The sequence below is a fragment of the Hypanus sabinus genome, chromosome 17 (assembly GCF_030144855.1).
Source record: "Hypanus sabinus isolate sHypSab1 chromosome 17, sHypSab1.hap1, whole genome shotgun sequence".
In the NCBI taxonomy this organism is placed as follows: Eukaryota; Metazoa; Chordata; class Chondrichthyes; order Myliobatiformes; family Dasyatidae; genus Hypanus; species Hypanus sabinus.
In genome coordinates this window covers 76,949,027-76,964,359 of record NC_082722.1, presented here as the reverse complement: position 1 = coordinate 76,964,359, position 15,333 = coordinate 76,949,027, and the positions used below count along the sequence as shown (strand labels likewise).

The window sequence follows — 15,333 nt, the reverse complement described above, 5'->3', positions numbered from 1 at the left end:
TCACTGTTACCACCAGGGAGGAGGTACAGAAGCCTGAAGGCACACACTCAGTGATTCAGGAACAGCTTCTTCCTCTCTGCCATCTGATTCCTAATTGGACATTGAACCCTTGGACAGTACCTCACATTTTAAATATATATTATTTCTGTTTTTTGCATGATTTTTAATCTATTTAATATACATATACTGTAATTTATTTATTATTATTATAATTTGTTTTTTTACTTCTATGTTATGTATTGCATTGAACTGCTGCTAAGTTAACAAATTTTACAGCACGTGATAATAAACCTGAGTCTCATTCTGATCTGTATGTTGTGAAATTTGTTGTCCTACAGCAGCAGTACATTGCAGTACATAATAATAAAAACTGTAAATTACAGTAAGTATATATATTTTTAAAATGTTAAATTAAATAAGTAGTGCAAAAAGAGACCAAGAAAGGAAAAAGTAGTGAGGTAGTGTTCCTGGGTTCAATGTCCATTTAGAAATCAGATGGCAGAGGGGAAGAAGTCATTCCTGAATTGTTGAGTGTGCGATTTCAGGCTCCTGCACCTCCTTCCTGATGGTAGCAATGAGAAGAGAGCGTGCCCTGGGGCTGACGGGGGTCCTTAATGATGAACACCACCTTCTTGAGGCATCACTCAGTGAAGATGTTTTGGATGTTCGGGAGTCTAATGACCATGATGGACCTGACTGAGTTCACAACTTTCTGCAGGGGAGAATGGTGCAAACTCCTTACAGATAGCACTGGAATAGAACTCCAAACTCCAAATGCTTCAAGCTGTGATAGAATTTCACTGACTGCTGTGCTACCATGGTTCCCTGCCCGTCATAACGGAACAGGGAATTGAGGTAACTGAGAGAGAGCTGTTGTAATTCATTAGTGCTAGACCCATTTCTTTAAGCACTCCAGGAACTGCAGGACTGGAAAGACAACTAATGAAGGGTGATTTACATATCAGTATTGGGAGACACAAGAGTTTCTGTAAATGCCAAAAGTCTTGGGCAACACACAGAAAATGCTGGAGGAACTTAGCAGGTCAGGCAACATCTATGAAATGAAATAAATAGGCAGCCTTTCAGGCCAAGACCTCTCCATTTTTCTCTTAAATGTTGAATTCTACTCTGCATCCATCACTTCTTCTGGCAGTTCATTCCACACTTGCACCACCCATTGAGTGAAGAAGTTCCCCCTCAGGTTTCTATTAAATATTTCACTGTTCACCCTTAACCTACTACCTCTAATTCTTGTTCCATCCAATCTCAGTGCCAAAGGCTGCTTGCATTTACCCTATCAATTATCATCACCATCACCATTATGTGCCATATCATATGACATGGGCCATCATGGTCTTTGACCATGATTGTTCTTGGCAAATTTTTCTACTGAAGTGGTTTGCCATTGCCGCCTTCTGGGCGCTATCTTTACAGCATAGATGACACCAGCTATTATCAACACTCTTCAGAGACTGTCTGCCTGCTGTCAGTGGTCGCATAACCAAGACTTGTAATATGCATCAGCTGCTCATGCGACCATCCACCACCTGCTCCTATGGCTTCACATGAACCTGGTTGAGGGAATAACAGGTGCTACACCTTGTCCAAAGGTACTAGAAGAGGGAAGGAATGCCTCAGACCTCCTTTGGTAGGGATGTATCTCCACCCTGTCACCCAAACACTAGTTGTACCCTTGATCATTTTTGGATACCTCCATCAAATCATCCTTATTCTCCTACACTCCAGGCAATAAAGTCCTCACCAATTCTATCTTTTCCAATAACTCAGGTCCCCAAATTCTGGCAAACACCCTTGTAAAATTTCTCTAGACTCTCTCAATCATATTGATTTCATTCCTGTAAGAGGTGACCAGAACTGCACACGGTACTCCAATCCTGGCCTCACTATCATCTTATTCAGTCCACAATGTTGAGCCAAACTAACTAAGTTTGTCAGTAAATGCCAGACTAAAAGTCCCTTAGAAAAGATAGGTGTGGGCATGGAGGATCGGAAACAAGGGAAAGCACTGTTAATCAGGGTTAATATCAGAATTGCACTCACAGAGCCATGATAAAGGGTTCATCCACTGTGGAGATATGGGTAGAACTCAAAAAATTAGGAAAGGTGAATGACTGATGGTTTGCTTGTCAGGAGCAATGGAGGCTGGGGCTGGGGGGTAATATGGAAGGCTATAATATTACAAGAGGAATAGATAATGTAGACAGTTGGTATGTTTATCTCCAGAGTTGAAATATCTAAAATCTAGTTGGCATTCATTGAAAGTGAAGGGGAAACATTTATAAAAACAGTTTCCATATTGAATAGATTAGCTGGGGTTTCAAGGGTACATTTAATGTCAGAGAAATGTATACAATATACATCCTGAAATGCTTTTTCTTCGTAACCATCCACAAAAAATAGGGGAGTCCCCCCTCCCAAAGAATGAATGACCGTTAAATGTTAGAACCCCAAAGTTCCCCTCAGCTCCCTTCCGTCCTGCAAGTAAGCGACAGCAAGCAACGATCCCCCTCTCCCCACTGGCAAAAAAAAAGCATCGGCACCCCCACTGAGCACTCCAGTGTGAGCAAAGCAGCAGCAAAGACGCAGATCTGCAGTACTCCAAAGACTACGTGTTCACCCAGTATTCAACATACCATAGGTTCTCTCTCTCCCTAATAAGGGAGAAAGAGATGACTCCACTTCACAGTGAGAGAGGAGACATAACAAATGACTCCATGGCCAAATCGTTGGTACTGGGGAGAAATTGATAGGTTGTGGTGAGTCTTGGTGATAATGACCTACCACTGATTCATTGTGTGGACATGGGTTTCCTTCCCACATGTAAGAGCTGGCTTTGTATCTCAGCCTTAAAATCCCTATACACTTCCTATTCCCTAAACTGATCTCTGTACATATTCCACATTACCAGCTTTATGCCTATTTCTCCAACTCCTGCATTCCATGCTCTCTGATTCATCACTTTCCACATCCTATTCTCTCTAATACACTGCCACCCACATCCCACTCCTATCCATATCCCACTCCACATTCACATCTCACTCCCATCATATCCCACTCCCATCCACATCTCACCCCTATCCATATCCCACTCCACATTCACATCTCACTCCCATCATATCCCACTCCCATCCACATCCCACTCACATCCACATCCCACTCCCATCATATCCCACTCCCATCATATCCCACTCCCATCATATCCCACTCCCATTCACATCTCACTCCCATCATATCCCACTCCCATCCACATCCTACTCACATCCACATCCCACTCCCATCATATCCCACTCCCATCCACATCCCACTCACATCCACATCCCACTCCCATCATATCCCACTCCCATCCACATCCCACTCCCATCATATCCCACTCTCATCCACATCCCACTCACATCCACATCCCACTCCTATCCATATCCCATTCCCATCCACATCCCACTCCCATCCACATCCCATTCCCATCCACAACCCATTCCCATCCATATCCTATTTCCATCCACATTCCATTACAGATTCACATACTATTACAAATCCACATCTCACTCCACATCTACATCCCATTCCCATCTCATTCTCACTCTCATCCACATCCCACTGTCATCTACATTCCATTCTCATCCTCATCCCTCTCCCAGCCACATCCCTATTCTTTCTGATTCACTCCCATCTACATCCCCCTCTCTCTAGTCCTGCTCAGATTATAGCTCCCTCTCTGCCTGGCATGATCTCTTATTAGTGTTCCAGTGCCAGGGGCTTTCATGAAGCTTTAATATCCAAAACTATCAATAAAATTGTAACAAACCTACCATTCTAACAGTCCTCATTTCTGCCTTCTCCATATTAATAGCTACACAAGGAGATGAAATATCATAGCAGTGTAAGAGTGGTGACATTTTCTGCCCTTATTAAATAGCTTATTGCATTATACATGTTGCTTGACTGAAGATCACATTGGGCATATGAGTTGAAAGTTAATGAGATGCCTTCAAACTGTGCGAGATTCATTCACCTCCTCCTCCTGATGAATATTTATACAAATGCTTTATAAAAATATTTTAAGTCTGGCAGAAAAATAGCTGTGTAAGTACATCTAAACCCGGGAATCACTTCTCCTGGAACTCAGATAGTGTTTGACAGGCAAACATTGCAGAGGGAAAATAGACAATAGACAGTAGACAGTAGGTAATAGGTGCAGGAGTAGGCCATTCGGCCCTTTTAGCCAGCACTGCCATTAGCTCTGATCATACACAATCAGTACCCCGTTCCTGCCCTCTCCCCATATCCCTTGACCCCGCTATCTATAAGAGCTCTATCTAACTCTCTCTTGAATACATCCAGAAACTTGGCCTCCACTGCCTTCTGGGGCAGAGCATTCCACAGATCCACCACTCTCTGGGTGAAAAAGTTTTTATGCATCTCTGTTCTAAATGGACTACCCCTTATTCTTAAACTGTGGTCTCTAGTTCTGGATTCACCCATCAGCCGGAACATGCTTCCTGCCTCCAGTGTGTCCAATCCCTTAATAATCTTATATGTTTCAATCAGATCCCCTCTCATCCTTCTAAATTCCAGTGTATACAAGCCCAGTCGCTCCCATCTTTCAACATATGACAGTCCCGCCATTCCGGGAATTAACCTTGTGAACCTACGCTGCACTCCCTCAATAGCAAGAATGTCCTTCCTCAAATTTGGAGACCAAAACTGCACACAATACTCCAGGTGGGGTCTCACCAGGGCCCTGTACAGCTGCAGAAGGACCTCTTTACTCCTATACTCAATTCCTCTTGTTATAAAAGCCAGCATGCCATTAGCTTTCTTCACTGCCTGCTGTACCTGCATGCTTACTTTCATTCACTGATGTAAAAGAACACCTAGATCTCGTTGTACTTCCCCTTTTCCTAACTTGACTCCATTTAGATAGTAATCTGCCTTCCTGTTCTTGCCACCAAAGTGGATAACCTCACATTTATCCACATTAAGCTGCATCTACCATACATTTGCCCACTCACCCAGCCTGTCCAAGTCACCCAGCATTCTCATCACATCCTCCTGACATTTCACACTGCCACCCAGCTTTGTGTCATCAGCAAATTTGCTAATGTTACTTTTAATCCCTTCATCTAAATCATTAATGTATATTGTAAACAGCTGCGGTCCCGGCACCGAACCTTGCAGTACCCCACTGGTCACAGCCTGCCATTCCGAAAGGGACCCGTTAATTGCTACTGTTTGTTTCCTGTCAGCCAGCCAATTTTCAATCCATGTCAGTACTCTGCCCCCAATACCATGTGCCCTAATTTTGCCCACTAATCTCCTATGTGGGACTTTATCAAAAGCTTTCTGGAAGTCCAAGTACACTATATCCACTGGCTCTCCCTTGTCCATTTTCATAGTTACATCTTCAAAACACTCCAGAAGATTAGTCAAGCATGATTTTCCCTTCATAAATCCATGCTGACTTGGACTGATCCTTCTACTGCTATCCAAATGTGTCGTAATTTCCTCTTTTATAATTGACTCCAGCATCTTTTCCACCACTGACGTCAGGCTAACCAGTCTATAATTCCCTGTTTTCTCTCTCCCTCCTTTCTTGAACAATGGGTCAACATTAGCCACCCTCCAATCAGCAGGAACTGTTCCTGAATCTATAGAACATTGGAAAATGATTATCAATGCGTCCACGATTTCTCGAGCCACTTCTTTAAGTACCCTGGGATGCAGACCATCAGGACCCAGGGACTTATCAGCCTTCAGACTCAACAGTGTATCCAACACCGTTTCTTGCCTAATATAAATTTCCTTCAGTTTATCCTTTACCCTAGTTCCCTTGGCCACTATTACATCTGGGAGATTGTTTGTGTCTTCCCTAGCGAAGACAGATTCAAAGTACCTGTTCAACTCATCTGTTGTTCCCCATAATAAAACATGCAAGGTCTGTAGGATATGGTGGAAAGGTGCCTTGGCATTTCAGGGTTTGGTGAAAATGGTCCTCTGAAGATCACTGTGATCTCTCTCTAAAGGGAAAGACTGAAGTGACCTAACCTTGTGACTATGCAAGGGGCTGATCTGGCCAAGTTGTTCTCATAGATGTTCAAAGCCCAGATGACAATATAAAACACAATAGTAACTCAGTCATTACAGGTTGGTTTGCCACAGAATTACGGTCCTGGTTAGCAGGGAATCAGGCCTTTTGGCCCAACTCAACCATGCTGACCAGGATGTCTACCTAAACTAGTCCCATTTGGTTTGGCTCATATGCCTCAAGGCCTTTCTTTCCCATGTACTGTATCTGTCTGAACGTCTTTTAAACATTGTAATTGTTTCTACCTCTGATCCTTCCTCTGGCTGCTTGTTCCATTCACCCACCACCTTCTGTGTGTGAACATATTGGCCGCTCATATCTCTTTAAAATATTTCCATTCTCTCCTTAAACCTGTACCCCCTACTTTTAGAGACCCCCACATGGAGAAAAGATTGTGCCCACTCACCTTTCCACACCCCTCAATGTTATATAAACCTCAATAAAATCACTCCTTATCCTCTTCTGTTTAACAGTCCCAGCCTACAAGACTCTCCTTATATCTCAAGCCTTCTTGTAGAGGTTGCTATTTCGTGAACCTTTCCTGCACCATTTTCAGCTTAGACCATAAGATATGGGAGCAGACTTCAGCCATTTGGTCCATCAAGTTTACTCCAGCATTCAGTCCTGGCTGACTTATGTTCCCTCTCAACACCATTCTCCTGCCTCCTCCCCCTGACCAATGGGGCCCTCACTACCTGTATAGCTGGTTGATTGGACTGCATATGTAGTCTAAGGGCTTGTACAGTTGTAAGGTGTCTTCCCAACTCTTGCACTCGGTCCCGTGACTGATGAAAAGTCAAAAGAGAATTTATTATTAAAGTATGTGCATCTCACTATACACATCTGTAGCCCCCTGGTGAACCTTAGGCTCACTCAGCTCACTTCCGTCTAGGGGGAGCAGCCTTCGGCTCCGCCAAACTGTGTAACTGAGTTTGTGTAGATGCTGTGTCATGTACTCCACCACACAAAGTAACAGATAGTACACCATATGCGATTAAATGACTCCACTTTATAGATCGTACTTTGGCTATGTAGATAGTAGAGGGACAAAAATCAGAAGTGTTTAACTGTTTTTAAAAAAAGAAAAAGGTGACACTATTATTAACCAGTTTGTGCACACACCGTTGGAGCTCTTACTGAACCAGGTCCTCCTTCCTCCAGTCAATGCCCTCCGAACCCCGCTGACCCACGAATGGGACCACCCTCGGTGATCGACCAAACGCTCTACTCGAGTCTGTCCTCGTCTCCTCTCCTTGCCGAAGACTCTGGGCCTCGGACTCCCGCTCGGGGTCCGTTCTGTTACCCAGCTTATAGCATCGCGTCTCCTCTCTCTGTCCCCATCGCGCCTTCTCCCCAAAGCCTGTGAAAACAATAGCTTACAGACACTCAAGAAAGAATAAAATCTATCCCAATTGGTTAGCAAATGAATACAATTCTTACTATCAGTAATTATAACCCAAACAAGCTGCGAGAGAGAAGCACTTTCTCAGCAGTTAATATAACAAAGAAGCCATTTTTATTTTTAACATAACAAAGAAACCATTTTATTAGTTTTAGAAGTAACATAAAAAAAGAAACCCCTTATACAACACTGAGATTCATTTCCTTGCGGACATACTCAATAACTTACTTCCTGTTGTGTTGCTGGCATTTAGGCCATCAATGAAGGTCCTCCATCTCTGTGTGTAAGGAAGGGTTCTTCATTGCTGTTTCCATAGCAATTGTTTTTGATCAATCAGGGTTGTAAGCTCTGAGCTGACCCTAGAGGAGTGGTGGACCACTCTTAGTCTGGCCTCTACTCTTTGACCTGTTTGGCATGAGTGACCAACCCTACCAAGAGCCAACATAACTCTCGGGTCATTGAGGCATGCAAGCCTCCAAACCCTGTGACATGATAGTGGTCTTCTTGGAGGAAACCCAATAAATCTATAGACTAGGAGCCACTATAGAATTAATGAAAGATCTCCACCCTGGAAGAAAGTCTCTGGCTGTCCACTGTACTTATGCCTCCTATCTTGTATACCCCTATCAAGCCACCTCGAATCCTCTTTCACTCTAATGTGAAAAGCCCTAGTTCACTCAGCCTTTTCCCATAAGACCTGCTCTCCGATTCAGGCAGCATTTTGGTAAATCTCCTCTGCACCCCCTCTAAAGCTTCCTCCTTTGTAGACGGAACATGTTAATGTACGAATCAACAGTCTTAAATAATATCAACAAGTAATCTGCGGGAGTAACTCAGTGGGTTGAGAAGAATCAGTGGGAGGAAAGGAATCCTTGAAGCTAAGAAACATTGACAATTCCATTCGTCCCACAGTGTTGTTCTCCCTACTGAGTTCCCCCAGCAGATTGATTGTTGTTCCAGATTCCAGCATCTGCCGTCTCTTGACTTGCCTTTAGTAAGATGTTTGATGATTTTGAAACCTGAAACATGAGCCACGTCTCTCTTGAATGCCTGAATTGCTGAGAGTTCGAGGAATTTTCACTCTAGACAAACTTGGGTTGTCTGGATTTGCAGAAGCAGAGGGGAGGTCTTAAAAAAGATTTAAGAGAGAAGCATAGACATCTGGCATCTTCTTCCCAGGATTAAAATGTCTAGTACTAGAAACCATGCATCTACGGTGAGAGAATCAGAATCAGGTTTAATATCACTCGTATACTATGTCATGAAATATGATGTTTATGGCAGCAGTACATTGCAAGGTATAATAAAACTTATCAATTACAGTTTAAAACATACTGTGTGCAATATATATACATATAGCAAGGATGGTATTGGAGGGAAATGAGACAGTGGCATTTAATGTGCAAAAAATGAACGGATGTGAACACGTGTAGGCAGATGGGATTTGGATTAATTAAAGGATTTAAGTACTAGAATAATTTACACTCTCATTCCTGAATCAAAGTCTTGACCTGAAAGGTTAACCATCCCGTTGCCTTCAGGGATACCGACTGACTTGTTGAGTACCCTGAGTAGTTTTGTTTGCTCTTGTTTCAACGTCTGTTCACTTCACTAATCCAGTTTACTTGCACCGGCCTATGCACCATCAAGGACATATATATAGAAAGGTACTGGAAGAGGGCCAGTAATGTCATAAAGAATCCACCCACCCTGCACATGAACTGGATCATCAGGGAGGAGGCTATATAGTATCCATGCCAGGACTACCAGCCTCGAAAACCATTTACTTTCCCCAAGCAGTAAAGCTGATCAACACCGCCACCTACTAATTCTCCCTTCCACACCCCCAACCACCACTACTTCATCAATAACTTAAGTACAGACACTCCTGTGCCTAGTATCACTTTATGAACATACAATCAGTCTTTGTATATAAGCTATCTTATATACTTATATTTATTGTGTGTTTTTTATTATTGTATTCTTTATCTTATTATGTTTTTTTTTGTATGGCATTAGTTCTGTAGGAACAATTATTTCTTTCTCCTTTACCCTTGTGTACTGGAAATGACGTATTAAACAATCTTGTGTCTAGAATCTTCAATCTTGAATGATTTGGTAGTGGGGTCTTTACAAGTGAGGGAGAGAGTGGAGTGGAGTATATATTTTCATTTAAATGGTAATTATATCAGTTGGATATAGTGTTCACTTTTCATGTATTTGCTGTTGGAAACTAATGCAAAACAAATTCTGTTTTTAGTGTGCAGCCCACGCTCCTTGCAATTCACTTTAATTAAATGCTTGGATCAAAGGTCTTTAAAAAGTTGTTTCATTGTCCTGATTAAGATACAGCCCCCCAGCTGCTGTTATTGATGCTGAACCACTACAGTGACCGTAAGAATTAGGCCATTTTGGCCCACTGAGTCTGCTTTGCCATTCCAACGTGGCTGATCTATTATCCCTCTCAACCCCATTCTCCTGACTTCTCCCCAAAACCTTTGATGCCCTGACTAATAGAGAAACTATTAATATCCACTTTAAATATACCCAATGACTTGTCCTCCACAGCCATCTGTTGTAAGGAACTCTACAGGTTCACTACCCTCAAGGCTAAAGAAAATTCTCTTCATCTCTGTTCTAAATGGATGTACCTCTATCCTGAGGCTGTGTCCTCTGGTTCTAGACTTATCCACTATTGGAAACGTCTTCTCTGCATCCGCTCTATCAAGGCCTTCTTATATTTGTTGGGTTTCAATGAAATCGCCCCTAATTCTTCTAAACACCAATGACTACAGGGCCAGAGACATCAACCATTCTTCATACATTAATCCTTTCATTTCTGGAAAAATTCTTATGAACCTACTCTGGACCTTCTCTAGTGCCAGCACATCTTCTCTTAGGTAAGAGGCCTTCACAATACTTCGAGTACAAGTGGAACAAACAGTATCTGTCACTCAACATAACCTTCACAGCCTTCAAGAACAAAGGGGAACAGGTACTGGCAACACCCACAGTTCTCCTTCCGGCTGTACAGCCTCCTGCACTGGAAATGCATGGCCATAATTCAAGTAAATCTTAGCATAAGTCTGGGGGACTACTGTCATCAGATTTTAAGCAGGCAGCTTCAACCAGCATTTTGTAGACAGATGGGGTGGGCAGTCTGGCCTTGCTTACGCCACACATTCCCAACAAATATATACAGCAACCTGTCGAGCCGGAAACATAGAACAGTATAGCACAGTACAAGCTCACGATATTGTGCTGACTCTTTAACCTACTCTAAGATCAATCTAAACTTTTTCTCCCACATAGACCTCTAATTTTCTTGCGTATCTGAGAATCTCTTCAACTTCCTGAATGTATCTGTGTCTACAACCAACCCTGGAATTGTGTTCCATGCACCTACCACACTCTGTAAAAAAACCTACCTCTGACATACTCCAATCACTTTGAAATTATGCCCCGTCAGATTAGCCATTTCTGCCCTAGGAAATAGTCTCTGGCTGTCCACTTTATTTATGCATCATATCATCTTGTAGACCTCTATAAATTCACAATTCTTCCTCCTTCACTCTAAAGAGAAAAGTCCTAGCTCACTCAGCCTTTCACGTCACATGCCGGTGATAATAAACCTGATTCTGATTCTTTCCTCTAATCCAGACAGCATTCTGGTAAATCTCCTCCAGAGCTTCCACATACTTCCTATGATGAGGCGACCAGAACTGAACGCAATATTCCAAGTGTCGTCTAATGGTCTAATCAGAGTTTTATAGAGCTGCAGCATTATCTCCTGGCTCTTGAACTCAATTCCCTGACAAATAAAGGCCAATGCACTGCTTGCATACGTAACCACCCCATCAACTTGAAGGATCAATGGAAGTGGGCCCTAACATTCTTCAATTCCCACACACTGCTAAATCTGCTCTGCACCTTCTTTGAGATCTCCCACTTCTTGGAAAAGTTTGACATTTAGATCAATTTCCATCTGCAAACACAATCAGAATAGATTGTGTATCCAACTATTCAATGTGTATGACGTGCAAAGCCTAGTCTCTAACAAGAGGTATAACAAGAGGATGGATAAATTTGGGTTTTATTCTCTGGAGCAGTGGAGGATGAGGAGAGATTTGATTGAAGTGTATAAGATTATGAGAGGTTTAGACTGAATAGACAGATAGTATTTTTTCCCAGGGGTGAAATGTCAAATGCCAGAGAGCATTCATTTACGGCGAGGAGGGTAATTTGAAAGGAGATGTGAGGGGCAGGTTTTCTTACACAGAGAGTGGTAGGTGCCTGGAATGCACTTCTTGGCATGGTGGCAGAAATATTAGAGACTTCTGAAAGACATTCGGATAGACACATGAACATGAGGCAAATGGAAGGATATAGACATTGTGTAAGCTGAGGAGATTAATTTAGTTGGCCTTTTGATTATAAATACCACAACGTTGTAGGCTGTATGACATTGTGGGCTGAAGGGCCTCTTCCTCTGTGTACCTCTGTGTTCCATATTCAAAGTTAAAGTAAAAAGTAAATTTATTATCAAAGTACATGTACATCACCATGTGCTACTTGAGATTCCTTTCCTAGTAGGCATTTATAGGAAAGCTCGCCTTGATTGCTTTTGGTTCTTATTCGTTACCTTGTGGTTTGTTTAAATATATCGGCCATTGTCACAAAATTCACTAACATGCTCTTCTAAGCTTTGAGCAAGTCAGTGACTTGGATTTGTCATCAGCTGTGAGGCACAGATCTTAACCATTCACCTCAAAGAAAACCTCTCCCATAGAGTTCCCTGTGGCATCCGTGCCCCCTTTTCAAGTCCTCAGTGCTGTCAGTGATCAGCTTAAAAGAGTCATAGTGTTCTAGAAGTTGCAGAGTCACAGAAAAGTACAACAGAGGAACAAGCCCTTTGTCTCATCTGGTCAGTGCCGAGCCATTTAAACTGCCTACTCTCATCGACCTGCTCTGGGTCCAGAGCCCTCCATACCCCCTACACCCCTATCCAAACTTCTCTTAAGTGTTGAAGTTGAGCTCGTGTGCACCTCTCGTGCTGGCTGCTCATTCCACACTCCTACCGTTGTGAGACTCGGCAAGTTTCTGCAGCTATACGCTGGAAAGCAATTGGACTGGTTGCATCACAGCCTGGTAGGAGCATCTGAGGCACAGGATTGCAAGAGGGTGCAGGGAGTTACAGGACCAGCTGACTCCATCATGGGGACAACCCCTCCCACCATCGAGGAGATCTTCAAAACATTGGCCTCAAGTAGGAGGCATTGATCATTAAGGACCCTCACTATCTAGGTGGGACATGCCCTCTTCTCCTTGTTGTCATCGGAAGGACGTACAGGAGCCTGGAGACCCAAACTCAATGATTCAGTAACAGCTTCTTTCCCTCCACCATCAGATTTCTGAATGATCCATGAACACTACCTCATTATTCTTTTATTTCTGCTGTTTATTTATATTGTAATTTACAGTAATTTTACCACTGCTGCAAAATAACAAATTTCATGTCATATAAGTCAGCGATAATGAACCTGAATCTGATTCAACTGGATTGCTGGCACCAAGCAGTTGTGATGTTATTCAACTGGCTGGATAGCTGATTGTATTAAAGTATTCTCATGTATATGAATCAGGAAGGGAAATACAAAATTGTTAATTATCTTTATATGGAGTGTGAAATGCAGACTGTAAAACACATAAGATTAAGACAGAAGCAAAAATAACAAACCTACTTCTTTTTGCATTTTAATATCCATTATGTTTGGAAACATTTATGGAAGGGAATTATAAAGCATGATAGGAAATAAGTATTTTAGGGTCAGTAAGTTTGCTAAGCAGTAATAAGCAGTAATTATGATTTATTATACATTAAATACTCGATTAGATCTCATGGAACTAAACTTATTTAGATCACTTTACAGAAAGACTAGCATGTAAATGGCTTAAAATTACATCAATTTCAATCATTTTGTAAATTGTTTTATTGCCACATGTACAGAGGTATAGTGAGAAACTTGGTTTGCATACCATTTATACAAATCAATTCATTACACAGTACTTTGAGGTAGTACAAGGTAAAACAATAACAGACTGCGGAATATAAAGTGGTGCAGTTACAGAGAGAGTGCTGTGCAAGTAGACTATAATGTCATAACAAGGTAGATTGAGACTGAAGTAGACTGAGAGATTATCTTACTTCCTGCCCATTACACCACATTGGCACTTGGGACAGCAATGAAGGTCCTCTGTCTCTGTCTGTGCTTGACTATTTTCCCTATTGTGCCCCAGGTGTGGCTTAGGGTCCCCATTTCTACATTTGCAGTACGACACCAAGTCGTCTTTGGTCTCCCGTGTTTCTTCCACCCTTCAGGGGTCTAATGAAGTGCCGTCTTGGTGATGGAGTTGGCCTGTCTTCTCATCATGCGCCCATTCCATTTCCAACATCTCTTCATGAAGATTGTGGTCATGTCTTCTTGATGACACTGAAGGAATCAGGCGTGAATGATGCACCATCAATAACTCTTGGAGAATGGAAGAAACGATAGGCTTTTATTAGCAGCAAAAAGGGAGCACAGCATCTCGGAGACTGAGGGAGGAGCAGTTAGCAGCAAAAAGGGAGCACAGCATCTCGGAGACTGAGGGAGGAGCAGTGCCTCCAATCGCCTTTATACAGGGGTCTGTGGGAGGAGCCACAGGAGCAGTCAGCAGAGGGGCGTGTCCAGACAGGTATACACATAGTTTACCACAATGAGATCAAGATCCCATCTAATAGGACTTGGGGACCATTCAATTGTCTTGTAACAGTGGGATAGGAACTGCCTTTGGGTTGAGTGGTATGTATGTTTAGGCTTTTTTATCTTCTGCCTGATGGGAGAGGGGAGAAAAGAGAAAGACTGGGTTGGGTGGGGTCTTTGATTATGCTGGCTGCTTTACTGAGAGGGTAATAGGCATACACAGAGCCCATGGAGGGAAGGCTAATTCCTGTCACGTGCTGAGCCGTGTCCACAAATCCTGATGGTTTCTTGCCACCATAAGCAGTGTATTTACCACAATAAGCTATGACGTATCTGGACAGGATGCTTTCCATCGTAAGGATCAAACGGGATATGCCAAATTTCTTCAGTGGAAGATGAGGCATTAGTGAGCTTTCTTCGTCATGGCTTCGATGTGTTTGGACCCGGCCAGGCCACTGGGCAGCATGGTAGCATAGTGTTTCCAAGTGTCAGCAATCTGGATTCAATCCCCACTGCTACTTGCAAAGAGTTTGTACGTTCTTCCAATGAGTGAATGGGTTTCCTCCAGGTGCTCTGTTTTGTCCCACATTCCAAAGAAAAGAGTTAAGGTTAGTAACTTGCAAGCATGCTGTGCCAGGGCTGGACACTTGCAGGCTGCCCCCAGCTCATCCTTGACTGTGTTGGTTTTTGATGAAGACCACGCATTTCACTCCATGTTTTGATGTCCCAATGTACATGTGACAAGTAAATCTAATTTTTAATCTCTTTACTTACCATCCTTGTGTGAATCACTCTGTGACGTTCTTTAACCCCACAGCAAACATGGCCGATATAAGGGTGCGGAAGGGTGCTATGAGCAGACGGAAACAAGAGGTCTACCTGTTGCCGGTGATAATCTCGGATGGAGGCGCGCCCCCCCTGAGCAGCACCAACACCCTCACCATCCGTGTGTGCAGCTGCAGCGCGGACGGCAGCGTGCAGTCTTGCAACGCCGAGCCCTTGACGCTGCCGGCAGGTCTCAGCACTGGTGCCTTGATCGCAATACTTACTTGCATCATTATACTACTCGGTAAGTGGAACTGTAC

The 15,333-nt window shown here is 42.9% G+C and overlaps 1 protein-coding gene across 3 annotated transcripts in view; it reads left to right on the top strand.

The window, feature by feature from the left end:
* The window catches only part of LOC132407041 (cadherin-11-like), a 251,172-nt gene that overhangs the window by 225,728 nt on the left and 10,111 nt on the right, over positions 1 to 15,333 (top strand). For all 3 annotated transcript variants that reach the window (XM_059993281.1, XM_059993279.1, XM_059993280.1), the window contains one exon: positions 15,066 to 15,317. In XM_059993281.1, coding sequence (XP_059849264.1) covers positions 15,066 to 15,317 — 252 coding nt within the window. The remainder of the gene's footprint in view (positions 1 to 15,065; positions 15,318 to 15,333) is intronic.